The sequence below is a fragment of the Ciconia boyciana genome, chromosome 10, assembly GCF_034638445.1.
Source record: "Ciconia boyciana chromosome 10, ASM3463844v1, whole genome shotgun sequence".
Lineage (NCBI taxonomy): Eukaryota > Metazoa > Chordata > Aves > Ciconiiformes > Ciconiidae > Ciconia > Ciconia boyciana.
In genome coordinates this window covers 14,040,175-14,066,705 of record NC_132943.1, presented here as the reverse complement: position 1 = coordinate 14,066,705, position 26,531 = coordinate 14,040,175, and the positions used below count along the sequence as shown (strand labels likewise).

Below are 26,531 nucleotides of genomic sequence, written 5' to 3'. Positions count from 1 at the left end.
GATTACTGTTCTAAAATGGATTATGCCTCCTTATGCGTGCTGTTGTTTTGTGACCTGGGCACAGCAAAGACCATGGCAAAAATGTTCATTATTTCTGGAGAGCCAGAACTGAAGCTGATGAAGGCTACTCTGAGTAACTTTGCTCCTTCCAAAATTGCATTTGTTGCAAAAACAGGTTTCAGGACTAGAAACAACGGTTACATTTCATTTACAACTGAGAAACTTTTATTATACACCTGGCATGACTTAAGTTTGAATTCTGAGGTGGAAGTTCCCACATATAAGCTAAGAAAGAAGAAAAGCTACTGAAGGAAGATGGTTTGTAATGAAAACATGCACTTTAATCTGCACCGAGTTTCAAAATGCTAGAGTAAGTATGGCAGACTTATCCATCACAGTGCAGAGAAAACAGCCTATGGTCTATTTATCGAATGGGTCTACAATGCATCATGTAAATATCACCTCTAATCTTGATTTTCAAAATAGATACACCACCTATGTAGGGGTGTGTGTGTTTATATAAATGGCATGTACACACAAACATATTATGCACAGACACATAATATAAGCATGAGTATACACATTCTGTGAAGCAATTTCTTCTTATCTCATATTATCATGCACTAGCTCTTACTGTTTCAAGCGAACTGAGACAATGTGCTTATATTACAAACTGCTTTCAACTCAAAGGATACTAGAAGGCTGTATGAAGCGAAGAGATTCATTTTAAGGAAATCTACCCCAGCACCATGTTTCCAACAAGCACATGATGATTTTCTGGCCACTAGTGTCGGGAAAAGCCATTTTCCTTACACTGCGTACACTAAAAACATTTGGGCTCTCACAGCTCTCCAGCATCAAATTCAAAACAAACAGAAAATGATGGCTACTATTTTGGAAACACAGCTAGGACAGAGAGCCTTTTTGTTCTAATAGCATTAAATCAAGTAAACACTGAAGTCCACCAAGTGCTATTTTTGATGTATTATGTTATTTTTCCTAACACTGACTATGCTTAAATGCCTGAAAGGAATTCCTCTGTGCATTTAGGCTGAGTTTGATTTCTTTAGGAATATCCTTTGGCTAAAAGGCTGACCTCAGCGGTATGGACATAGTCCTATTTAAGACTCCATAAGCCTGAAATGAAACCCTAAGGCCTGGTTCTCCGGTAACTTGGCTCTTCATGGAGTCCATGAGATGCACAAATCTGGTGTAGGAATATTGCAAGAGTGCTAAAGAAACCTCCGACCCACAAAGGCAAGGGCCTGCGACTGGAAAATATTAACACAATTTGCCATTCAAAAGCATTTCTGCAACCACCCTCTTTGCCACTGCTACTGTAACAGGCCATGACCAACAGCGTTTATTGCCCAACACAAGTAAAGATGAACGATGCCATTTCAGCTCACTAAAAGTGTTTCGGAGTGCTTTTACAGTGAAGCTTCTGTCCCAGAGTTGCTCAAATCAGCCTGATGCTAGATGGAAAATTAAAGCTCCAGGAGAGATTTTAGAGGTCTCATGGCACCATGTTGCAAAGGAGCCCAATTTCATTTCCTTAGCAGTGTTTGCTTTCCTGTCTATCACTGGTCCTCCTACAGACATCACAGCAATTATTTTATCCAAACTTGCTCGGGGCTTTATTGATAGATATGATTTCCTTATCAAAGTGACAAGATCTATATTCCTTGAGAAATGACATCTAGGACTACTAGTTAAAGAAGTAAATACCTCTTCATTGGCTGTTTGAGTATATGAAGAATTTGTTGACCTGCAGCTTTCTCTCAAATCTTCCTCATATTCTGGTATAATTCAGAAACAGTTTCTCAATTAATCAGTTTTAGGAAAAAAAAAAATCTGATTCCAAACTTTTCTTTGGTCACCTCTAGACTTCACCTGCAAACCAGTGGTGCCAATCCAAGGAGGGCCCTACCCCTAGGTAGTCTGAGGGGGACTTCATCTTAATGCAAATCACAATAACACAAGCACTCTTCTGGGCTTTTTGATTCATTGCAATGGTTCTAGTTTCTTACCAAGTCCCATCTGCTGTCTATATTCAAGGGCACCTTGGCCAAACTCAGTAATAAGTGGGACAGTTGAAAGAAAAAGTTTTCCCAGTTACATAAGTGGAAGGCAGAACATGATGTACATGTGACATGAGGCTGCCCATCGCATGTAAAAAAGCATTCAGGCTTGTAAAATAAAACTACTGTAGGAATGTTTCATCAACAGAGAAGCTAGGCAGGACACCTGGCACAAAGGAAAAATTTTCTTCTTCCCTGAGATTAGTAGTCCAAATGACAATCAGGCAATACAGATCTTGTTATATATTGTTAAGACCAGAGTCTGGCTCATTACAAGATGGTGGGCAATGTCACTGGCCCTTCACCTCAGAAGGCCTTGTTCCCCTTCAGCCTGTACAAGCTCCTCCTAAACACTAAGATCCTGTGTGCCCTCACAGACAACTCCACCCCCTCAAATGCTGAGCACTCATGCTTAAAAGTTTCCATTCACCCAAGCCTTGGACATGAGGCTTCTTTAGGCTTTGGCCAGAGTCAAATCAAAAGCCTCATTCTAATTTCCATTCTCAAACTGATGGCTCTTTTCCATGATCAAAGTATTTTCCCACACAGAGCCCAAGCCTGTCATCCAAATTCAATAACCACTTTGCCTACGTAGGGATTGCACAATAACTTTGCTGGCAATATTAGTGATAACATAGTGAAGCTACTGACTTAACGTCCTCAGACCAGTCATCATGGTATTTGCATTGTCATTTTGTGTTACTTTTCTGTGTGGTAATTAACTGGCTTTTGTAAAGTGATTTATCAAATCTTAAGCATTTTCCAGAGAAAAATCAGAATTAATGCCCTGTTACAGAGGGGACTAAACCAAGGCAGAGGAAAGTCAAGTGCATCGCACAAGGTTAGACGCTAGTACAATCAAAATTAGAGCTCAGTTATCTGAAATCCTGATCTGTGCCCTGCCCATCGATACATTCTGCTTGGGGAAAAAGCAGCGAGCCGGCTGTATGTGCGGAAATTATGAACAGGTGCTCTCCTTGCACTGGAACCACATCCCATCCAGGTCTCCACGCAGTGCTGTGTGACCTGCTCCCACCCAATGGCTTTTGTTCAGCACAGAGGACAAATGTCTTTCACCTTTCTTCCAGCACTGCTTGCAGGAAGTAAATCCTAACTTGAATGCAGGGTAAACACCCATAAGTATTAACAATCTTTAAAACAAGACAAATATTTACCTGTAACACACTGCAGATCACCTTATTTTAAACATAAAGCTTGACAATAATTTTGACCGTACATAGTTCATGGCTGCTATCAGCAGCTTAACTGGTTTCTGCCCTGAGAGGGAATCACGACATTTTATCAGTGACACTCTAATATCAACTGTATGTTCCTCAAAGTACATCATGTTTTTCTTGTGATAACAGAGCTTATGTGTAGCTACAGATATCATTCCATATGAGAACATAAACTGTATTATGCACAACAACATTTCCTTTGACTAAGTTTCTTTCTGATTTCACTAGCTATAAAACATGATCCATAGTTCAAGTGAGGTGTCAGACACATGAAGTGTGCTCATTAAGTGTGCTCAATTAGTTATCATAAGAATATGCAAAGTTTATTAATAAAGCTGTATCATTCAGTTTGAAAAAGGTTTTTGAACTAAATGCCATTTTTTGTTCTATATTTCTGCAGTGTCTTAACACCATGGGGCTGGGTCCTCCATGACCCTCACACATAATGGTTAGCAGTAACGGATAGATGATCGCTAATAAAAGGATAATCCCACTATTGACTGAAAATATAATCCATTTCTTGAACAGATCCCTTGAACAGCTACCATAGAATCAGATCTGCATGACTAACTGCCATGTGAACACAGCAGCCACACGTTTTCCCACTGACAGAGGCCATTTATATACTTCACCACCAGCATGAGCAAGTTTGTTTTACCTGCACCTGCTCAAAGGTAAAATCCAAACAGGACAGCATGGCCATCACACATACAGACAACTACTTGCATTAAGATAACATTCAGTAACTCAAATCTGGGTGAGAATCACATTGGCTGCAGGACTACATTTCTTGGGGGAAAGAGTCCCTGTCTCCGCAAGCAGTTGAGCACCAGCGTCGCTGTTCCACCAAGTCAGCCGCAGAAGTATACATGGACTGGACTACACCAGCCAAGACTCCTCCGTACCAAAAATAAAGTTTGCTCTTGTCAGCTTGCAGGAGCCGAGTTGATTGCGCTGATGGTCTCAAATCCAGATTCTACTGAAAAATTACCTTATTTTACACTTTTTACAGGCCTCTTGTAGTACTTTGATCATTTGAAGCCTGAATTGGTTCTTCTCCCTCTCCCCCATAATGTCAACTGTTGTGTCCATTTTTAGGTTGTGACAATGTTTACAATGCATGGTCTGCTTTGCAGTTAGAAAACCTCAGATCCTGAAGGCCACCGTGATACCTTCCACGAGGGCAGAATCTTCTGATCCTTAAATGAATTATCTTGATATAAAAAAAAGGTACTTTTTTCCAGGTTATAGTCTCCAAAAAAGGAGGACAATTTTTTAATTGTGTTCTTCAGAACATTTTATCTGTCTGGGTTGGCTCTTGATAATCCAGTTCATTACTGTATAATGAATTTATTAGTCTGTTAACTACAGTCCTGACAGAGATAATGGCCAATGATTGCTTGTAAATCCTTTGCTGCAGTGTTTCTTCTAAAGACCGTGGTTTGTACTATGTTCTTAATAAAATCATAGTACAGCAACAGTATGATGAAATAAAGATCACCTGGGCATTCACTTTTAGTAGCCCAAGTTAGCTTAACTATGTAATCATTTCTTTGAAAGCTACAGGCATCAGAGGCAAATCCAAGTCACATGCAGGTTTAATAAAAAGAATTTAGATTCAGTAATCTCTTATCAGCCCCCAATGCACTTGCCCAGGTACTGCTCAGGTGGAGTTTGTTGGAAGTTTTGCCGGAGCTCTGCAAGTCTTTGAAACAGACAGGATGGAGACCACACTGTGAACACCCACTCCCCACATCCCACAGCCTCACAGCAAACAGACAATTTTTTTCAGCTGCTGCAGATGCTCTTCAGTCAATTTTGCATGCAGCAATGATGACCCCTAATGGTGGAATATTTCTTCTGCTGAGCAATATGCAGAGATTTTGCTTTTCGATGTATAGTTCTACTTAAATTAATTACAACTCCCTCTCGCAGACCACCAGCAGAGTAAACTGCTTGAGGTTTACTTGAACTGTAACAGAGCAGCAGCTTCTTTGCCTCTTTCATTCTTTCTGACTTTGTACATGGAAGCATCAAAATGGAAATGCATATTCCAGATCTAAGTCCAGGATTTCAAGTCACCCTTTTTTTCTGAGGAAGACTATCTTGCAGAAGCAAAATTTCAGTCACACTGGTGTGACTAATCCCTGCAGAAAGTCTTCAGAAAAGAGGATGAGACATTTTTCTCTAGATCAAATCAGCTGTATGCCAGAAAGAAAACAGCATGCACCCAAAAAGCTTCTTTCAAGCCTTGTGTCAGCTGTCAGATAATGCTGCAGTTGCAGCACCTTTGGTACCCAGTGATCTTTTCATCAGAATCAAATCACCACTAATACAAAAATAACGTTTCTTATTTCCAGTTATAAAATAATGTTATTTTAGTATTAATTCAACATTTTAAGTGCATGTAGAGCATAAAAATCTCATACAATTTCTACATTCTGAAATGCTTAAAAGTTTTTGTGGGTTTTTTGTTTTGTTTTTTGGTATCTTTTTTGTTTGTTTGGGGTTTTGTGTTTTGTTGTTGTTGTTGTTGTTGTTTTGTTTTTTAAATCCAAGTACATCTCAAAGCCTTTAACTCCTACCGGAATCTATTTCTACATCTGGGCTGGGAAGAGAAGGTAATTTTAAACTGTGTTACAGATACCAGCTACATAAAACTACGTCTCACTTTTCTCTTGGGAGAGACGAGTATCAGTATCCACCCATTTTAGCTTGCCTGACTCTTGCATCTACAGCAAGATAAAGAACAAGGTAACTGTATTACCCAGGCCTGACCTAGATGTGTCAATTTTTTCCAGGTTGAGATAACTCTTTTCTTTTAAGACCTGTGTGTTTGAGAGCCCCTGGCAGCTTACTGATTTGTTTACTTTCTTTTAACATTATAACACAGAAGTTGTGCTAGATTTCAGTCGAGTCTACAAAGCACAGAGCTTTCACCTAAATAAACAAAAACCTAGAGATATTTCCAGACTGCTCAAGAAAAAAAACCACATTTTCAAACTATGATCACTTATTGCACATTAATAGTAATTAAAGTCACATGGCTAAGTACCTATTAGAAAAAAGATATATGAAGACATGCGTCAAAAATGTGTCTTTACTGAATTGGCAATTTGGTTTGGACAGTAAGGTATGTTAAAATCCATTTTTTAAAATTAGAATTTAACCACTGAATTTTTAATTACCTTTATGCCATTTTTTGTTGGGGTGGTTTTTTGTTTGTTTTTTTTAAAAAAAAAAACCAACAACAATTACTGCAAATACTTCATCATTCTGGCTTACCTTTCTCACATCTGAGCTCTTTGGTTCTGTTGTCCAAGTTATAATTCTAGATACAGCAAGTCTTGTCTCACTGGAGTTCACAAAGTCTGTTGGATCCATCTGTCTTGCCAAGGACTCAATATACTTCAGGATAGCAACTTTCACCTGAGAAGTGAAAAGGGATATGTTAATCTCATGAGCTGGTGAAGATGGATTTATCCCATAATAAACAGATACCACTACAGATTGACAAGACTTATGTCACATGGGGAGAAAAAAATATCCCCATGACACGTTTGTGTCATGTTTCAAAAATCAAGAGCAACTTTCTACACAAGACAAATTTTGTGTAGTAAGAGTCTGGAATGGTATATCAGAACTGGCTTGAAATATGTATATCTGCCTGTGTGTTTGCATAAGCAAATCAGTACCCCACCACGCTGTTTCCACCAGCAGGTATTGTTCCAGATGCCAAACCATAGCTTTTGGTCCCAAACTTCGTGTCTGATGCTGGAGTCTCAAAAGACCCAAAATTTGGGAGACTGAACAAAGAACACTTGAGTCATTTGGCATCCTGTATATTCCTGTCTCTGGAAGATAAATGTGTATGACTTCCAGAGTTTACAGTGTTCCTATAGCCTTGAAACAGCCACCTCCTGAAAAACAGTCTGCACAACAGTATCCCTTTGGGAGTATTCAGTAAAAGAAAGTTCTGACGTTTTTTTTCTCCAAATCCTACATGTGCTACATCTGATCTATGCAAAAAGCACTTTTTAAGGTGTGCCTAGGGTCCCAGCTTCCCAGCCGTTCAGACAGGGTCTGATCCCTTCTGTCCTGCACAGCCAGGTTTTCTTCCCACCAAGACAGGGGTGAAGAGAAATTTTCCATTTCCAACTTTACTCTAATACGTTCCAGTGTGCTTAAAGCCCAACTCTTACTGACCTGTGATGAGTCATAGGGCCCCTATTTTAAAGATATTTAGATTTATTAAAATGGACAAGAGTTAAGCAAAGTTGCCGATATACTTTCTGTATCACGCAGGTACTTACAATTACATCTTATCATGAGTTCTATGCTTTACAGTATGCCTGACATGGCAAGCTAAGACAACCACGTTGATGCTTTAGTAAAAAGGCTTTTGATACTGACCTTCAGGTTTGGTGTTTGGGTCTGATCTACAATAAATCTCATCAAAATGTTAAATTGTTGATCAAATGGAAAAGAATCCCTGTCCAAAGAAAACAAAAAGGCAAAAATGTAATGCAAAATAAATTTTCAGGACTAAGTTAACTCGATACATTTAAGCTTACGCAGCGGATTTCAACACCTATCACGCTTTTCTTCTTAACTTTACCATCAACCAGAGAAACTCCAAGTCTAAGGATTAGCTGATTATTGATTTAATACTGGAGAAAACTGCTAAATCAATACGTTTATACACTGTTACTCTATCTGCTCCCTGTACACTTATCCAGCTTTTGGCACACGTCTCCATTCCTTCTTCATTTCAGGCTGTGCTTTGTTCCCTTATCTCTAGTAGCAGCCTGGTTTATCTTGTCCTCAGAGTTCATGCCTGGTTTTGATTTCTCTCCTTTTTTTCCCTCCTCTATCGTATTTTCTCCTGGATTACTACTACTTCTTTCTTAATTATCCTGTTTCCAGGAGGAGCTGAACTTTATTGTAACAGTGTCCTGTGCTGGACATTCTTAGAGAAGGACATGGACTACAGAACTGGTGTGCACATCGCAGTAGCATTCAAGGTCTTATCCTGACACTACGGTTACTTGCTGTTTGAACAACATGAAAGATGCTCTGAAGTTTGTGGTAAAGCACCATTCATATTCTGAATACTGTAAATATTTTTTTCTCATCAATCAAAAAGAAAATTGATATCAATGCACACACCAAAAAAACAAATGAACAAAATTAATCAGTTACACATTTTAAATGTTATGCTTGAAAGTTATTTATTTGGAAAAGAGACAGGCCTTTTTAATTCAATGCTTGAAATATTGTGACATAACTTTGTTCTCCTTTATTCTGTTATTCATCAAGATTGAGCCCTCAAAATGTACGGCACTGCTGTGTTTCTAAAATGTTCATCAGATGCCTTCCTGTAATCCTGCAAAAACCTCCATAACATTTGCCATCCGAGTACTCTACCTGGTGACATCCAGTGCTTTTTGAACTTTCGCCTGCACAGACCCCAGCAAATCTGCTCCCATTTTCTTTAGCAACTGGGTCAGGAGAACAAAAAGCCAATCCTGCAAGTCATCTTTATGGATGATGATGAAATCAACCAGGGTTTCCAGAAACATGCTGAAGACCTATAAACAAAACAAGCGTCACATAAGGGAATACCATGCTTTAAATAAAAATAATCAAAGGGGAGGGGTTTACAATCTGAGTTTCAGGATGATTTTGTTATAGACAGTTTCATGAATGAATGATTTTAGTGACTACGTTGCTCTGAAAAAAAAAATCAGACAAGAACACATCTAGAATGTGTCGTATTAAAATACCACATGAAACAAATGAAGGAAGGGGGTAGAATACACTTACTCTCTGTTGTGAATTCCACGGCAAAGCAGGCCATGCAACAAAACAAACCACTCATTAGCACACATAGTGATCAAGGCTGGTTGTTCAGATGCAGTTTGTCAACAGATAAAAGATGCATTCACTGAATGTTTACATTTTCTTAAAACATAATATCTTCTCAGGAGTTATTTAAAACATATCTCTTGGATCAGATCCAGTCTCCTCACTCATGAAAGCAACATGTGTTTATATATGTTTATATGTAACAAAGTTTACATATGTTTAACGCCACAACTGAGTTTGTAGCAACAGCTCTATAAAAGCAGTGCAGATGACAGATCACCACTGCCACAGAGGACATACTTGAGTCCAGTGTGCAATAAACCCTCACCTTACTCAGAAATTGGAAATATTGTGCAAACAAATAGCTACACCTTCACCCTTTCCACAACACATACTGAACCTTTGAGAGCCGAAGCATTAAGACCTTACAGGTAGGAACTGCCACACTCAGTGAGGCCTGTGGGACAGCTGGTCCAGACTATAATTATGGCCAAAAATGCACACTTCGAGTGAGACCTGTGACAGGCAACTATGCGTGCCCAGGGGATTTCCACTTGACAACAGTTTATTAAAACTAGTTTACCAAGTGGTCTGAAGTACAAAAATTTATACAACTTATTCTTTCTCAAACTGTGTTTAACCCAAGAGCAGATATTTTTACCTAGCTGTTACTGGTTGCCCTCAACCAGCAAACCTCCTCAGGAAAGGGCATGAAACTCCCTTTTCCCCTCTCCCTGCTCCCACTTACCTGTTGACAGAAGACCACTGGGTCTGAACATGCCTGTGGGCTCAACCTCCCCATTCCCTAGCCTGCTGCTTTTTAAGAGATGTCTGTAAATTCATGCCACGGCCTTTAACTTCAGATGTCAGCATTATAAAGAAGGCAAAGTGGCTATATTAAAGACTTTATTTATTTATGAGGTCCAGAACAATATCTTGGTGAGACTCCACACTGCTCCCAGGTGTACACAATACACAAACCCCAGTGACCACGATGCTGAACTACGGCTCGTTACCCTTCATGGACCTCACTCTACTGTCTACCACCAAGACACTCCCTAGAAAAGTACAGATAAAACTGAACCTCTTGCTCCAGGAGCTGATATCTGAAAGGCATTAGGTTGCTCGTTGGGAAGCACAGAGTAACCCGTTCCTAGCAACACAAGAGAGACTGAGACACATCCCTTCGTTGTAAAACAGATAAAAATCACGGAGATTTATAAATGCCAGTTTCCCCCGGTAGATGGCAGGGATAGAAATACAAAACATTCATCTTGGAACAGTGTCAAATGTGCACACATGGTAATGTAAAAGAGCGAGCCAAATCTTTGTGATCTTACCTTGCTGTGAGGGTCAGCAAACATGCGAGTAAATATTTCACATAGCCTTTTTAACTCAACTCGGCTAAAATAAATAAATAAAACATGATATTAATGCTAAAGCTCTAGTTGCAGCAAAAAAGCTCATAGATATTAACAGCTGAAAGATCTAACCTTCTTTATTTGAATGTTACTTAAGTCACACTGCTGAAAACTCTGTATCTAGGCAAAGCCTTAACTGGCATTCCAGTTTAACTGCTAGGATCACCAGCCTTACATTAAGAAACCTAATAAACATTTTTTAAAATCATAAGCCAGACACTCGTATTTTCTGCTGCTTCTATTTTCTTCTTTATTCTGGATGGCAGAAGACAACTTGAAATGTGCACATTTGGGAGGTATTTACTTTCTGCCTGCATCAAGGTCGCTGACTCACTGAAACACGGGTCTTTTGCAGCCTAGGAACAGGTTTCAAGTCTCCTTTGTGTCAGGGAATTCGAATTTTCAAGTAAAAGCAGAACTTGCATGCTGTTCGCACATATACTAATCAAATGTTTTGGTCTAAAATCTCAGTTGCTTCAGTAAAATCAGTCTAGGATCACACAATATTAACAGATATCAGAACTGACTCCAAAGTCTGAGAGCAGGCACATTGAGGAGACAAATACATAGAAATCGAAGACAAATTAACAAGTGGGCAACCTAGTAAGTCCGAAGATAATTAAATCAAGGCACAATCTAAGTTCCTATTAGTAAGAGATTATTAGGTGCTCAGTAATGCTCTTTTTATGCCAGGGGAAAAAGAATGACGTATGGGTCCCTTCCATAAGATATTAAGTTTGAGTCAAATGCAGAACTGTTTGCTGCCAAAGCTCTTACTTGCAATGTATTGAAAATACAAGTCTTAGTTTTCCTGCAAGGCAAACTGCCAAAGAATGCAAAAGTTTTGCTTGTTTACTGTGCAAACAAAAGCAGAGCAAGACAGTTAGGTAACATTTCCTGCATACTATGGATGCAATTAGATATTTTTCACAATTACTATGTAATTAGAGCAACTAGTGAAACGCACATCAATTGCTCAGAGAACAGCCGTTCAGATCTTGACTACAGGTACCCTCTTTCCAGAAACACATTAATTCTACAATCCACCAACATATTTCCCCCTCTCTCAAAATAAGCTTCAAAGAACAGGCCAGAATATGCTAGTAGTCTGCAATATTTTATGTTGTTTATAAGTAACATAGGACATTTTTTTCATATAAACCTATGCATGAAAGGCTGATCAAATTTTAAAAGGGCACAAAAACAATTGTCTTAAGAGTTTGATGTAGAGGAAAAAGTCTTTGTAACAATGCCACAGCAAGCTGTCAGCTTCATTCAGGATGAGACCGCGCAGTCTCAAAAGGACTACTCTATAACACCCTCCTGACTTCATGTGGATTGCAGCTCTCTCAGTGAACTCCTATTTATTACTGTATTATTAATATAATTACAGAATTTTATTTCTGGTCAAAGGTTACATGAAGACAGCAAGCATAAGCATATCTCTTTCTAAAAGCTCATGGACCCAAGGTAGTAATGCAAGTACTGAATTGAAACAGGCAGTGGAAGAACGTTTCCTTAAGGGACTTGTTGGCCTTGTTTTATGTAGAAGACCTTATGAGGAGCCCTTAGAGAACTACACCACACAAAGCTGTATGAAACAAAGAGGATAGGTAAGCACCATACCACTGCATGCACATCTTTCTGGATGTGCAAATCCCAGCTAATATAGGATCAACCATCTTTCAGTTCAGAGTACTAAAGAAAACCTAGCCACATCACAGCCTTTTATTAAACCTGTTATACCACAACAGAAGATATCAGGTTTAATTAAAGACAGACAGACTTGCCCCTTGGACTAATGACTGATGATGTTCCGCAAGATGCCGTGGGAACAAACAGGACGATAAAATCTAGTCATTAGAACAGGCACCAGATCAACCTTGAACCAAGGAGGAAGCAGACCAAAAGCAAACCAAAAGGAAATATAATCTAGAGAACTAAAACAAGTATCAAATTAAAAAAATAACTCTGCAGGGGTGTAGTTTCTGGGACAGGTCTATAAACTATTCAGGATCAAAGCTAAGTAAATGTGCTAGCTTGAGGGACTAGTGACAGCAGTACAGTTCAAAAACTGCAACCAGCAGGACTGAAAACAATAGTTGAATTCTACTAACATTTCTGCTAAGAGCTACTGATCTGGATGAACAGCTCATCACCCAACCTTCTCTCAGCACTTCCTCCCTTGAACTATCCCCCACAGCACTCAAAACCTTGTATGATAATCCTCACACACCTTTGTGGCAAAATCAAAGTCTCACTCAACTTTTTCATGCAAGTATACGAGGTGCCAGAGTCTTTCCAGACAGTTCATTAAAATAAAGAAAAAGAGACAGCGTACATGCGGGAAGTCTCTTTTAAAAGACTTGTAAATAGACTACATCAAAAGCATCTCTGATCAAGAAACTCTAAATACCCATATTAAAAAACCATAGCACTTCCCACTTAAGGACTGCATCACATCATGTGAAGTGCTAGAATATTTTTATGATGGCAAGAGAATAACCTTTCCAGGCCTGCTCTCAGTACATTTTCATTCAGTCTGTTAACACGAACCATCAAATATTTTCAGCCAGCAAAGGCCTTTTAAAATGGAAACAATTGCGCAAATCCAAGTAGGTAGGCTATAAAACATACAACAACCACTTATAAACTTGGTTATAATTTAAGTACATAATATTCACAACAAGAAAATAAAAACGTCGCAGCTATTTGTGAATGTTATCTTCAAAGGAGCCAAAAGATAAACAGCTTGTTTCCAAATACTTTCACCATAAACTAAGGGTGAAAAGCCTATGGCCTGAGAGCCAGTTGTCTTTTGTTAACGTGACCTGTGGCCATATGAAGTTTCCACATGACTATTGGGTAATTCTAGGATCTGTTTTAATGTGTGACAAGCCAAAGCTGTTTGAAGGGTTTATTTGGCTTTCAACAAGGGAAAAAGGTCTGCCTCTCCTATCATAAGCAAAGTTTCATAGTTGCTACACCTACTTCACTGCCTTAAGAAACTTTCCTCTACATTCTAAACTACACCATTTACAGGAGACTCAAGTTTCTGATACAAGATTTTTCAAGAGCTACAAATAATATCTATAATTATACCTAACACAGTCTTCATAAGAAGTCAAAGTATACCCAACATACTGAAGGCATCGTCTGATCTAATCTTTGAAACACACAAACCCTAAGTCATTTTAGAGTAAGTGCTGTGAGTGTTTGCTTCACCAAGTTGCTGGGGAAAAAAATATTGAAGGTTCAAACAGACTAATGTAAAAATGGTACCACCCTGTAAGTGCATTTACATTACCATCATTGTGGGAAATCTCACTGTGCTGCAACAAGCACCTACCATTGGAGGTCTTCACAAGACAGAGAAAGGCTAAGAGAAGACAGCATGCTTACCCGAGTCCTTTCTACATTACTGCTACAAACTTAACACAAATTATACTGATGATATAGCAGAAATTTTTCCAAAAGTACCTAAAGTCCCACATTGTGGAGACAAAGCCTTCACAGCTGTGAAAGATACTATCTGTCTACATAAGGCAGGTATGTATTACTGACTTCTGACTATAGCCATCTCTCATGAATGACTGACACTGTAAAACTATCAAGGTCACCTCAGTGTCCGCTGGCTTTTCAGTAAGTTCTGAAGACCTATGAGCCCCTCTTTCCTTTCAGACCAGTTGGAGCTGGCACAGTGGTTCAGGACCTCGGCCACATCTTCAGTCTGCCGCAGGTAGTGTGGAATGCCCCCGTTCCTGGAACCATAGGAGCGCTCCGAGCAAGCGCTTGATGCATCGCTGTTAGCATCGTCATCGGAGTACATCCCATAGGGTTCATATCTTCTTCTCACTGGCTTTTTCTGGAAAAGGGGAAACTCAGACTTAGTAAATTATATATAGTTACATCAATACCAAAAGAAAAACATTCTATCCATAATCACTAAAAGGAAGACTAATGCTATTGTTATAGTGACATAAGTGTTTAAAGACGTCACCAAGCACTGCCTGCTTACCTCTCGCAGCAGAGCAAGACAGATCCTATTGATTTCAATGAGACTATTTGCGCGACTAAGGGGAGCAGGGCCTGCCTTCCCCAGCATGAAAGTGAGATACTTATGCCCAGTGGAATTAGCTGCTGGTAATGAAATCATACGTTCTTTTATTGTCAATAATGGTCAGTTCCACTGTTACAGATTCTATGATACAACCTCTACTTCAAGATAAAAAAAGATAAGGAAGAAAGAGCTGAAGGAATCTGTGCTGGCATGCACAGTCACTTTGATATTGACAATGAAGTGACTCTACAAATGCAGTGGGATACAGGAGACGACAATTCTCTGTTAGTTTGGGCTAGGATTTTTCCAGAGGCTCCTAAGGGAGTTGAGTACTCAAATCCCACTTATTTCCATAGCATGCCATTAGAGGACCTCATTCCCTTAGGTACATCTTTGACAACCTCGATATTAGTAGTGATATTAGAATAATTATGGTAGCAAAACAAATTGCATACTATACTGCAAAACAAACTCTTAAGTGAACCTTAACAGAACAGGGTAAGACAATGTATCAGAAAAAGACTGCCTATATTCTAAAGTGTTTGCTACAGAATTGCTTCCAGTGTCCAGTCCTGCAGTTCTTGGACTTGTGAGGCCAGCAGAGTTTTGTTTCCACTAGGACTGCAGGATTGAAGCATAGAAATTAACTCAAGTGCAGTATCATGGGTGTTAGCAACAGGGTGGGGCAAGTTGGAAAGTGGAAATAAAAAGTCAAGAAAGCAGTAGTACCTTGCTCCTGGAGTCTCCTAACAGCTGTAGGCAGGAAAATATTGAAGGGTGGGAAAAAGCATAGAGAATTATGTCAGAAGCTTATGTAGGGTTTGTTTTTGCAACAAAAACGTATAGCAAATGTGTCTTAGCAAATTAAAAAAAAAAATACAGTTTATGCAAAATAAAAGTGGGTATAATAACGCCTGGCTTTATCTCCTAACTGCTGCACTACTCTTATACCCTACCATGTCCATTAGGAAGCTTGGAAGTGAGATTATCTGTTAATAAGGTTTTTGATGACAGATCTATATACAGCACCTCTTTGCTTAGTTTTCAGAAACGCTGCTCTGGAAGACACCAGAGTTTTTGGTAGTGATTTATTTCCCCACACGTTATCAATAGCATTTGATTTTAGAGTCTTGGAAAGAAATTCTTATGTCAGGAAACCACTATCTACAGTACAGCACATTTAATCAACTTCACTTAACCAAGTTCTCTTTTAACCCACAGTTCTTACACCACACTTTTTTTGAAGCTTAGCTTCTTTTAAGACCCGCTGGCTGGCACCCCTGGCTTAAAGGCCTTATTTAACGCCAAAGTTTCCATCACTCTTTGAGCTCTTCTGACAGATCTGAGCACTGATTCCCAGTATAGACACTGTGGGTGGAGGCCAAGTCCAGCTCTCTAAGAGAAGCAGTGGATCCAACAGGAATTGTATACATGGAGTAGAGGTCACAAAATGACCCACTGTGTTTTGTTTAAACTGAGTATTTGGCTGAAGCAATCTTTGGAGAAGTTCTTTTCATTTCCTACTACAGGGAAAAGAATACTTATCCAAAAACGAGACTGCTGGGTAAAAGCTGGCACCACACTACTCTCTCTCAAAAGGAGCCTGAACCAAGTTTGTAAATTGTCTGTTGTCAGAAGACAACCAAGAAAAAGAGCAAATTGGTGTGGTGGGAAAGAAGGGGACAACAAGATCGCATTGCATCCCCTAAAGTCATCCAAATTCAGATTGACAACGTAGGCAGTAGCACTACTTAGTCTCCAGCTACACTTACGGATTTCCCTTTTATATGTTCAACTCTAAGATTTTAGCATTCCAGTATAATGTTATTTAGTTTATAAAAGTGGAGTATTTAAAAAGGGAATTCCATGAGTCTAGCTGAAGATTAAATCACATCCAAAGACATCTCAGTGATGACAGTGGTGTTTCAATTCACTGCTAACCTCTCCTCACTCAAGAAACCCGTATTCAGCAACTGCTCACATTCAGGGATACAGTCTGATTTCATTTACACAGGCAAACCATCACCTATAATTATGCCCTGAACTGCTCTAGTGGCAAATTTGAGGTGCTGAGAGCAGAAACTGCCTCACAAACTGTTGTATTTGATAATGAAAATGCTCACTAATGATTCAGCCCACTAAATGCAACAGTGCCATCTAATTATATACTCTCCCACCTCTGTATTGTTCACAAGTACTTCTATTTTTTTATGGAAAGGTAGATTTTGTGAAAAAAGACATGTCTCTAGCAGTTCTCTAATAATCATCTAGAAATGGAGTTGACATAAGCTGGGTAATAACCAAATATAAAAAGGAAAATTATGTTAGCCATCCTTAGGGAAAGTGAACTAGGAAGTGGAGAAAGGACATCTCTCAAATTCTGGAGACATGGTTCATTCCCAATAAAGAGAGATCCGAGATATCTGCCTCAGACATCAGAAAATCCTCTGCTCAGAGCAGAAGACCCAAGGTACGCTGGTACCCAGGTAATGCTGCAGAATAATTTCTCCTGCCTCTACACATCCTCTCTCCCCCAAAACCCCAAGGTAAATCCAAAGGCTTAACACTTGTTTTCTAAAGAGCAGAAGACACTTTCTGGGTTCTACCCGAGATATTATAGTACAGTAAGATTATACAGGACAATAACATTTCAAAAAGTGACAATAAATTAACTTGGAAATGTACTGAATATTTAGAAAGTACGAGGAGCACACTATACAAATACACTTCAATTTAACTGCATAAGGTGGTACCGATTACAGACAAGCCAAGTTATAAGCTGATCTGAGTATCTAGCCAGGTGCAAATAACACAGGGCAGGAACTTGTGAAATTCTCAGTTCTGGTTGAAACCTGATCAGGAATCGACACTAACAGAGAACACTGTGTTTTTCTGACAAAATCTTCATGCAGGTAACAGGACTGATGGAAATCCCTGACCCCATGGGTGCCGAGCACCCCCACAGTGCCGCACGCATTCATCCTCCAACAGCCAAGGGAAAGGCAAACAGCCGATTAAACCCATCCTGCAGCTCTAGCACCGAGCCACAGCGGTCTGTTTGATAACAACTGTGGAGATCTAACATTGAATAAGGAAATAAACATTGCTGCCAATATACTCAAACACAAAACAGCAAAAGGTAACTAACTCTACAGCATCAGACACTGGCACAATCAGAACAAAGCTATTTAGAAAGAGGAGAACGTACGTACAGGTAACTTTAAGCCACTTTCTGGTGTCGGAAGCATTTTGTATTTTTCCTCTTACCAGTGCATCGGCCACAGCAGCTTCCAGATCTGTGCTTGTGCTCAGGACTCGCATGGCATTCATAGAAGCAGGCAGCCTGCCTGGCTGTCCGAGTCCAAACCGGTCTGCACAAAAGACAACATTGAAAGGGACTGTTAAATGAATTCACATTCACTTGGAATCCTAATCAGGTGCCTGAGCAGCTCTCCCCACAGGCTCTGGGAACTTGCAGTGCTTTTCCATTAAACATTCTTTTATCCACAGCTCTAGAGAGTTTGCCATTAGAGTAGGAAATACATTATTGTTTGTTGGGCCCCAGAGACAATTTTGGATCCTCAGGGCAACTTTTTAATTTTTAATTTTTTTTTTTTTTTTTTTTTTTTTTTTAATCTGGGAAGCAGGGTATCTATTTTGTGTTTCTTTTTACACAGAAGTTGTTTCAAAGTTTTATTTTAATGTCAGAGGCAGACATGCCAGTCCCAACCTGGCACACTCAGAAATCAAGAGAAAGCTTCTTATTAACTTCAGAGAGAGAGAGAATCGTGCCCAGTGTCAGAACATGTTAATACCCGAGCACTCATCCATCCTGCAGCTCTTTCTCAGGCTAGGATGCAAGACTAGCAACATTTTATGTCTCAAGGGTTGATTAACCAGTAGAATATCCCCCTACACCCCACAGTATAAAAATAAGGTTTATTATTTGCTTGTGAAGTGACTCCAATTTTTGTTTTATTACTGTTCTTGAGAAGCAGTTTAAATGCCATTTTAAAGCTCTATGATATATCAAAATTGATTTTTTTTTTTAATCAAACTCATCTTTCTCCCGTTGAATTTGATGGCAAAGGTCTCAATGGCATCCAAAGCAACAGGATTGAGTCCGAAATGCCAATACTAATTAGTTCTGAAAAAAGTTACTGAAATTAATTTCTTCGGGCAAAGACCAAATTCAGAAAGCCATGCTAGCAGGGATATGACAGAATCAGTGACTTGAGTGTCACAGGCCAGGCTCTGGCAGCACAGTCCTTCTAGATGGGGGTAGATCACATACTGTATTGTTGGGATCCTGGCTCCGATCTATAAGCAGCAAGAGATTGGTTTTGGCATTCCAAGTTTTTGTTTCCATGCAGGCTTGTCTTTGCTCAAGACGGACTGGGAACACCCTTCCTGGGACATACTTTACACCTCTGTCCCCTGCACCCACACATGCCAATAAGAGTACTGCCAGCAAATTCAGCGGTGCACGAATCAAGCTGCATGAACCCATTTAATAGACCTTCAGCCGATCCATATTGAAGGCACTCATCAAGCAGCAAGAGAGAGGGATCAAGTCACAAAGGTCTTTTATTAGTTCATCTATATTTAATTTAACTAAGGAAAAATACCGTTTATCAAAATGTGTAACTATATTGTGGATTTCCACAAAACTGAGGTCAAACATGATATTCAGCAGCTTACTGGGTTTTTTTGGAAAAACACTACGCTTATCACAAAACTTAATTGCTTTCTTCTTTAAAAACCCACTGCTCTGAAATATCTTTTAAGGAATTAGCTCACACTGACATGCATAATTTAAATCAGAGACTGAAGTTTGCCAGTCTACTATCCTAATTCCAAAGCTTTACCTAAGTGTGTCGGAGATTAGGCTACTGAGGGGAAATAGGGAAGATTTTTTAAATCTGAAGTATTTTAAGAGAAAAAAACAAAACTGAAGACTCATATTTATTTCAAATAGAAGTGTTATCTATCAAAATTTACTGTTTCTCAGAGTTACATATCCAGACAAGACATTTCTGATTTACAACAAAAGCACATTTTCTACAAAACACATTACAAGGGAAAAAAAAACAAAAACAAAAACAAACCCCAAAACAACAAACTTCTTAAAACTACTGCCAAAAAGTAATCAAATCATGACATTTCACAAAGAAATAAAAGTTGTATGTGTTATTACTATCCCCTTTTTTAATGCACTTGGATTAAAGAATCATTTCAAATATTTAGGTAAAACAGTACTTTATCCCTAAAATGGAAAGATCTGTACACTCTTAATAGAAGCACAGAGAAGACAATAATGCATTAGGTCTGATTGAAACTAAAGTCACTACTAGAGATATACACTACAAAGATGTACAGAAGACAAGTATTTTCCTAAGTGTAAATGATATCTGGTACAGTACAAGGGCTCTAAACATTGAGACAAGTTCTGGACTCAGTTTTATATTTAAACCCAACTCAATGACATTACTCAAGCATTACTGAGATCAGAATTTGCCCTTAACTTTTGAAATAACATAGCATAAAAAAATACCGTTGTCATTTGTTTTCATGTTAATTTAGTATTACATTAGAAAAGGGAAGATAGTTTGTTTTTTTTAAAATGAAGAACAGAATGACAAAGTAATTCAGTTGTAGATCAGTTTAAATACCCAGCATAAAGAAACAAAATGGAGCTTTTTTAACAAATTAAGTACAGTGTGGCATGCCGGCTTTTATCTGTCTCCATGGCTACCAGGAATTTTCTGAAATACTTCTTTTAGTGATCTTGAAATTCGTAACACCCAAGTCACTCTGGGCTTCTCCCCAAGACACTGTTGCCATACCTGAGTGCAGAAGTTAGACCTTAGGAGAGACCTCAGCATATCTCTAACGTGGGGCTGGGAACACATTTGGCTCCAGGAATGAACAGCCCAGGCAAGCCCAATGTTACTGGGCAAGAAATAAGCAGAATATGCTCTGGCCACATTCCCCTGTCTCCCTGGCTAGATTCATTATACTTGTTACAAACTTGGTGAAAAGTCCCAACCACCATTTTTGGCCTGATTTTGCCATTTTTAGGGAGATCTTGGCCTTCTCCAGGACACAGGTAACCATGAACAATTTGATTATGCTTTGTACCAAATCACAGGAGTCAAGCATGAAGTGACTATCACAGGCAGCTAAATGCAAACAAAGCTTAAATCTGTATTACAATTGAGGTTTTTTAAAATATTTTCAATTATTTTTGTTAAATACAAATTCAAATTGTTACTTTGAAAAATGCCAGAGAGTCAAATCAGCTTGCATCATTTCTGCTGAGTAACCCGACAAGGGAAATGTTTTGAGAGTTTTAGGTAAGTGACAGCCATTTAACTAGACTTAAGAGAAACAGAATATTTTTCACTCCCTACCTGAAGGGGGTTAATTAAATAACTTTTGGTATCACTAATTCCTCATGCAATTTTAGCCTCCAAGCAAACACTGAAGCCCTCATTCATCTTTGACATCATCTTTGCCCCCACAACTAAGTTTCTATTGACCCCAAGCTAGCAGCCCTCATTCATTTTTTTAAGACTCCCAGTGAAAGATCCTTATTCCAGAGGGAGTTACAGGCTCTCCGCAACTGCAAATCCAGCACAGGTGTGGGGAAGCCGCCACTGGAATCTGCAGATTTTTCTCATTATATGTAAGCATTAATCTCCTGATCAAAGCCCAGTGAAATTAAGGGAATCATTTTTTCAACAACTTCAATGCACTTTGGACAAGGCCTTCAGAATTATACGAAGAATGGATCAGCACGTGTTATCCTCCAAAGTTCATTTTGAAAGCACATCAGGTGCTTATTTCTTGCTGCTCTTATGTATTTTGGAGAGGATCCCGCAAAGCGTTTTCATTAACAGAGACAGAAGTCCAGAATATTTAGTAATAAATGGGATGAAACCCACTGGGATCCGGTCCTAGGCATTGGGAACTGCCACACTGCTAAAGAGGAAATAAAAACAGAAGTTGCAAGTACTCTGCATCAGTCAGGATTTAGCCCATGCTGCACAACTGATCCAATTTACAGAAGAACTGAGAAAGCCCTGGATCACCCTTTGTTTAAACACTGCTCACAATGTTCCTAAAATACATAAAATTAAAAACATCCAATAAACGAAATTCAAAACAAAAAGCCACACTGAACAGAACAGAAAGCCCCACAGCGGTGAGAAGCACATGCCAAGTGCTGGCTGATGCACATGACGGCAAATGTTAAGATGGTGTAAAACAAGACTACGTATAAGAAGCAGATTCATGCAGTTAGCGCTTGTTCACCTGACTGCCCAACAGAATCAGCAGTGGAGAGAGCACTAGTGGACCTGGAATGACGTCGAGAAGCTGCAAGTAGAAGGAATGGCAACACCCACAGGATTAACACACATTTAACCAGAGACAGAAAATGCCACAATCCAAAGGGGATGTGTGTGACCGCTACCAATAAAGGTGTTTCATAGTGAGAGGGAAATGACACTGTATTATGAATGCATAACAGATACGGTGCAAGCCCCACAGTGACGCCTCCATCTGTAGCTTCCCACCCCTTTCCCCCATGACCGTAAACACGATGCATGACAAAACTCATTTGTAACAGTCCCAAACCCAGTGCAGTTCAGCAAAAAAAAAAAAAAAAACAAAAAAAAAAACAGTGCACATCAGTCACATTCCAGACCCACAGATCTGGAAGACGGCCATCATGAGAACGTGGAGCACATAACTACAGAGCAGGATTTAGATGTGTCTGATCTAAACCCCAAAGTGAAGCCATGATGAATGGTTAGGAATTGTGCTTGCAGGTATTTTTCCACAACATTCTAGCCTATGCATAAAAAACCAACGTTAACAAAGAGAATGAGTAACCACAGAAGTAGAAAGAGTCATACAGGGAGGTCAGCCAACCACTGCATATAGGTCTTTGGGTTGGGTTTCTTTTCCAAGTAAACACACATACACACATATCATTGCTGTTGCTACTACCAAAAGTCTCTTGCTTTTAACAAATTTTGCATACATGTTTCTTGAATCTAAGTATGTACGTGCACAGATAATCTCAATATGCACATCATACACCTATCTAGAATTACACTACATGTATACAAATTGTTAATAGCAACAGAGCACACACAGTAGCAGAAGAGCTGAAGCCAAATATAGCTCCCACTTCAATTCCCAGTTGTCAGCAGCACATGAATCACAAAATGCCTTTGGAGAGGTTTTCAGTTCTTCAATTCAGCATAAAGGTGAGTTCTTTATGAAAGCAAATGGAAAGCTGGTCCAGCCATTTCCGAATTACAGAAATTTAATTTTTCTAAAGAGGTTTTCCGTGTGTCTAGTAATGACATGCTCACCTAGCTCAAAGCAACTGACCCAAGAAACGGATTGCTCATTTGAGCAATTCATCACCACAGACTCACTGAAGGCCTTGTTGCTTTGACATCATTACTAGTACTGTCAAGAAACTGAAAAAATAAAGCAGAATCACCTTCTAACACATAGGCTTTGTCAATTATGCATATACATGTTCTGTAGAGAAATTATAAGTCTTCTGTTTAAGGCAAAGTATTCATAAACACAAATACTAATATTATAAAACAGAAATCAGCAAAGTGAGAAAAATAAAATCTCAGTTTTTTCCCAGCTGTGAGAGCTTGACAAAAAGCTATATAGAATATGCAATGTGGTCTTTAACTATGAAGAACACATGCATTTATTCAAAAGATCAATCCCAATGACACTAAGTAACTCATTAAAGATTTGCAGGATCAGTGCAGGATTATGGACTGAACCTCACAATTAAGATTCTGAGCTCGCAATTGCTTTCTCCCAAGCCATCTGCTGTGCCCCTGTGGACGTCACTGCAAGATCAAAGCTCATGAAGAAACAGGAATAACAAAAAAACCAAAACCAACCAAACAAAAAATAAATCACATCTCTGCAAGGAGGCTCAGTGTAGAGTGACTCTCCACTGGTGTTTCCCAACTTAGGAAGCAAGACGTTTGGTGCATAGACATGCGTAACTGCACAGCAGCCCCGAAACAAAGCACCGCAATTTGCAAGGTCAGGATGTCAGTGTTGACATTGACCATGATACCGTTAAATGCAAGAATCCTGTCATTTACACGTGGCTAGCTTAAGTATAACTCACTAATATACAAGTTAATCTTTATGAGCAAAAATAGACCATGCATAGTAGGATTATATTATCTTAGCATTAATGTAAGATTAACTGGGTTCTAGAAATACTCTAATAGAACCATATTGTTTTGGCTTCATTTGACATATATAAATTTATTTCAGATGAATTACACACTACATAATTAACAAGTTCATGAACATGTTTGAGCTTAAAGCATTTCAATGAAAACACAAGAAAAAAAGACAATAGGGTAACAACTATACTGGATTACTATTACTTGATACTTCCTCCCCACATTACCTTAATGACTTAATAACAATGTATTTCTAGAAATGCATTAATCTTCAGGTCATTAAATATCATGAGCTAAAATGAAATTACCCTCTCCCCACATTAAAGTTTGTTACAAACAGTGTAATAGACATCTGTAACTAAAATTTTATAGTCAATGTACGAGTCAGACTCAGTAGTGGTGGTGGTGTATCAAACTCACGCCAACTGAGATTCTGGAACACCGCAATTATTTTTCAGAACAAGGGCCCAAGACTATTTCAATTAACTTATTTTCAACAAAATAAACAAAAGACAGCACAATGACATAGAACACTGATGAGTTAACCCCGAAATCCAACTTGCTTACACACTTTGACTGGAGAAAAAAACTTCATCCAAAATTGAAGCTAGGCAGGTAACTATAAAAACAAGCTACAGTTGCATAACTACCATCCCTTTATGGCTCTGGTATCAAATCAGCTTCATTTAATCAATTAAAAGTTCATCTATTTATCTTAAAGAGCTATGAACCAAGTTCTGAATGCTAAGTTGAACTCCCCCCCTTTTTTACCAAAAATTGAGATATTACAGGTATTACAGATCTGGGATTTTTGCCAATTATTTCATATGGATGAAGACAACCAGCCTCTGCACTGATAGCCAAATCAATAATGACAACATCTATGTAAGTTTAAAAGATTATTTATAGTACAGTAAATTAATCAAGTATGAGAACCAAACAGGAAAATTTTGTCCATCTATGTTTTTCATAACCTTTTCTCACTATTGGATTAAAGTTGCAGAAGTAAGCCCAAAATGCTATGTTTTACTTACACACTATGTCATATACCTGTATTTTGTCACTATGTGCAAAATAGAACCTGTAATACCATTTTTGAGCCTTGATGAAATTTGTAAGAGCTTCTTTCTCACTTTTAATACCACATGCACAGCTATGAAATTACTACATAAATGAAGAGGGACTGGAGATCAACCATATTTCAAGTCTGAGATGACAAACAAGTCTTTAATACAACAAGTAATGTATTTGGTTGAATATATGATATGGTATTTGATCAGAAACATTAACTATCCTGCTGTTTTCAGCATTGTGCAGAAAAACTTCTGCATGTGGTAAGTGTAATGAGATTTTCTATTTGTACTGTACACTTAAGCTGCACATTAACGATGCTCCTTTAAAACCTCAGCCTTTCCATTATTTTAGGCTACTTGAAAAAGTTTCCTACAAAATGGCATGTGCAACTTGTTAATTGATGATAGACAATGTTGTGTAAAACCTCCACAAAAAGGAGCTTCTGTCTCTATTGGAGGATTTAGTATAGAAATGATATACTGTTACTGTCCCTACCTGTAAGAAAATCAGATCATGAATAATTAGAGTCACTCAACAACAGGCGACGATGCTACCGACTACTTCACTGTGACCTAGAAAATAGAGGCTTGCTTTCCCGTAGATTTCCATCAGTGCTGTAAAGTGAAGCACAGCAGCCCCATACAAGCTGATTTAATGAAACTAAAAACTACGAAAGTTCAAACTAAACTATTTTCCTGCTAACAGTGAAATGCTGAGAACCAGAATTGAAGCATGCAGAAGAAAACAGAAGGGAAACAGGGCTGGAAACAGGGAGTGTGTCAGGAATCCAACAGAGGAGAGGAAACGAGCTCATTCCGCCTGGCAGCATCTTGAAAGGGCAATCAGAACAAGGGAAAAAGGAAAAAAATATTGACCCTTAAAGCTCCAATGCCTACATGTACTCACCAAGTGGAGGAAAGCCCCGAGCAGGGCTTGTATCTCGACTGCTCTCACGGCTGGTATCACGGCTGCACCCCTGACTCATGCTGGGTCGGGGGATACGACTGCTCCGTGCTAGCATGCAGCATGGAGAGTTTCAGAGAAGGTGAACAAGTTTAATGAGGACAGAAAGCTCAAAGTCAAGTCACATTTCTGTTAGTTACGGTAATTATTACATTAGTAATTATAATTTGCAGCAGCCTGCTCAGGCTCTTTACAAACCAACTACCTTACATGCTGAGCTGTGTTTGTGATGTGAAATTTCAGCAGCATTAAATGTCTGGTTAACAGTCTGCTTTTTTCTTAAGCAATCCAAGTTTTGTTATTCAAGTAGAGCAGAAATCTTCAATCATTTAGGGGAGCTCTACTGTTACAAAACATGCAAAACAGATGAGGCTGAAAGAAACCCTTCTGGAATATTTTTTCCTTAATTATAAGACAAACACCCTTCTGGAACAAAACAGCAGATCAAAATTTTTATAAGTAGTCACAATACCAATATGCTATTTTTACATAGATTTGCCTTTCACAAGGATAGTTTTGGCATGAACAAATATCCTAAAGAAAAAAGGTGTATTGTACAGACTTGCAGAGATATTTTT

At 38.8% G+C, this 26,531-nt stretch overlaps 1 protein-coding gene across 6 annotated transcripts in view; it reads right to left on the bottom strand.

The window, feature by feature from the left end:
- CLASP1 (cytoplasmic linker associated protein 1) overlaps window positions 1–26,531 on the bottom strand; it is a 186,587-nt gene that overhangs the window by 40,554 nt on the left and 119,502 nt on the right. For 3 of the 6 annotated variants that reach the window (XM_072875469.1, XM_072875468.1, XM_072875470.1), the window contains exons 22-28: window positions 17,936–18,039; window positions 15,398–15,421; window positions 14,229–14,473; window positions 10,528–10,591; window positions 8,747–8,910; window positions 7,733–7,811; window positions 6,605–6,748 (exon numbers count right to left, since the gene is read on the bottom strand). In XM_072875469.1, coding sequence (XP_072731570.1) covers window positions 6,605–6,748; window positions 7,733–7,811; window positions 8,747–8,910; window positions 10,528–10,591; window positions 14,229–14,473; window positions 15,398–15,421; window positions 17,936–18,039 — 824 coding nt within the window. Of the gene's footprint in view, window positions 1–6,604; window positions 6,749–7,732; window positions 7,812–8,746; window positions 8,911–10,527; window positions 10,592–14,228; window positions 14,474–15,397; window positions 15,422–17,935; window positions 18,040–21,985; window positions 22,049–25,896; window positions 26,005–26,531 lie in introns of all 6 variants that reach the window. The other 3 variants (XM_072875471.1, XM_072875473.1, XM_072875474.1) reach the window with 2 other exon arrangements.